Source organism: Aplysia californica, unplaced genomic scaffold (genome assembly GCF_000002075.1).
Source record: "Aplysia californica isolate F4 #8 unplaced genomic scaffold, AplCal3.0 scaffold00020, whole genome shotgun sequence".
Classification (NCBI taxonomy): domain Eukaryota; kingdom Metazoa; phylum Mollusca; class Gastropoda; order Aplysiida; family Aplysiidae; genus Aplysia; species Aplysia californica.
Genome location: NW_004797290.1, coordinates 1310301 through 1312522, shown reverse-complemented (window position 1 = coordinate 1312522; position 2222 = coordinate 1310301). Strand labels below are relative to the sequence as shown.

The following is a 2222-nucleotide window of genomic DNA, read 5'->3' as shown; positions in this document are numbered from 1 at the left end:
AGACAGACAGACAGACAGACAGACAGACAGACAGACAGACAGACAGACAGACAGAGAGACAGAGAAACAGAGATACAGAGATACAGTGACAGAGAGAGGGAGAGACAGCGACAGAGAAACAGAGAGATAAAGACAGGCAGACAAAAAGAGAAACAGATGGACAGATAGACAATTAGACAAATAAACGGACAGATAAGCAGACAGATAGGCAGACGGATGGACGGACAGATGGACTGAAAACAGAGACTGAAGTCTCAACCGGAGGCGGAAATCGTGACGCCCGGGCTATTTTCATGTTAACTGCCTAAGCTCATGGCAGGCCCAGGTGTTTTGTTTATTTTTTTCAAGCTACATAAAATACTAGTGCATACGGGTAGCCTGTCAAATGAGAATTGGAAAACGGAATGAACTGACTTGCTTTCTCGAGAAAAAGGTCTTGTGCACAGATTTTTGTTTAATTTTGTTTTGTTTTGTTGTTTGTATTGTTTTGCTTTGCTTTGTTTTGCTTTTGTTTTTCTTGGGGGGGATGCTTTTTTTTTTTTTTTTACTAGCTCTCACTGGCAAGATTGAAGGCAAACGAGGCAGGGGTAGGCCCAGAGCAACTTGCCTAGGGAACCTAAGCAAATGGATATCGGGGAAAGATCAGGGAAACGTAGCTTTTTTGAGAGCATTCGAGCAAATGAATGAATGGAGAACCATGATCGCCGATGTCTGTGGCAGATCTGGCACTGGATGATGATGATGATTTGATTTTATTTGTTTTTGTTGTTGTTGCTTTCTTTGGTTGTTGTTGTTTTTTTTAATCAACATGTTTATGTCTTGGTTGTAGTTATTTTTCATCTGTTTTTGGAATACAGTGTTTTCTTAGGTAGCCTTTGAGACATTTTGGTCTGCATTCGGTTACTCGAATGATGTATTCGTTTTCTGCTATGGCCGGGTGCATTGCAATGCTAGAGTTGTTATATTATTGAGGACTACGATAATTGCTGTAACGCTGAGGAACGACGCGTCATGTTACTGCTTATTAACGGGAAGTCTGTTGTTTAGATTGCCGGATTTGCAGTGTAAGATCAGTTTGGGATTCAAATCCTAGTCTGGGCCTGATGTTTTGCTTTTGCTTTGGGGGAGGGGGTAGTGGGGGGTGGGGGTTGTTCATTTGTTGTCTTTTTTTTGTTTTGTTTTTGTTGATGATCTTGGGATTTTCTTTTCAATTTTTTTTCTATTCTATCAGATGAGAGTGGGTGTCCAGCAAACATCGAGAAAAATTATGTTTGCGTGCTATTAGTTTTTTGTTTGTGTTCTGAATAAATCATAGGCCGTTCAAAATATTTCGAAATTTTAAAGTAGTAGTAGTAGTAGTAGTAGTAGTAGTAGTAGTAGTAGTAGTAGTAGTAGCGGAATGAAGGTGATGATGATGATGATGATGATGATGATGATGATGATGATGATGATGATGATGATGATGATGATGATGACAAAGACGACGACGATGATGATGATGATGACGATGATGATGATGATGACGATGATGATGATGGTGACGATCTTCTTCCACAGCGTGGACAACCACAACAAAGGCTACATGCGCAGCCTTGCCATGGTGCACCATGACGGAACGGTGTTCTGGCCGCCTATTGTAAGAATGCGGAGCTCCTGTAAGATGGACATCACATTTTTCCCCTTCGATGACCAGCTGTGTGCTCTTGTGCTGGGCTCCTGGGCCTATGATGGATTTCAGGTACAATTTGTTTAAGTTTCAGTAAAAGTTTTACGGCGATTGCAACACAAATAGGTTATATCAGTGCCGAAGATTAGAGGTGTAACTAGACAGTAACATGTACTTAAAAGAAGGAGGACGATAGTTAATATATTTGTAGACAGTTTTTAAAAAAATACTTTTTCTCGTTGTAACGCTTTAATTCTTGAATTAAACTTATGAGTCAGCCTCTTTTTAACAGCACATCCTCGATCATAAAGATAATATGTATTTTCAAAATGCAATAATATGTTATTTTTAAAAACTTAAGGCAAAATCTTAATAATTTTCATTGCATTGTATACAGTATTTGCCCACAGAAATGCTTTGGTATACATGTATTATCGTTAAGTCTCCCTGGAGGCCCATCTTTTTACCTTCTTTCTGCATCTTTTTAACTTCGATATGCACCTCTCTAGTTTCTCTCTCTCTCTCTCTCTCTCTCTCTCTCTCTCTCTCTCTCTGT

At 39.5% G+C, this 2222-nt stretch overlaps 1 protein-coding gene across 1 annotated transcript in view; it reads left to right on the top strand.

The window, feature by feature from the left end:
* Positions 1–2222, top strand: part of LOC101857921 (neuronal acetylcholine receptor subunit alpha-10-like) — a gene marked incomplete in the record, with an annotated part of 130039 nt that overhangs the window by 98924 nt on the left and 28893 nt on the right. Inside the window, 1 exon segment of the mRNA NM_001310494.1 lies at positions 1558–1738. Coding sequence (NP_001297423.1) covers positions 1558–1738 — 181 coding nt within the window.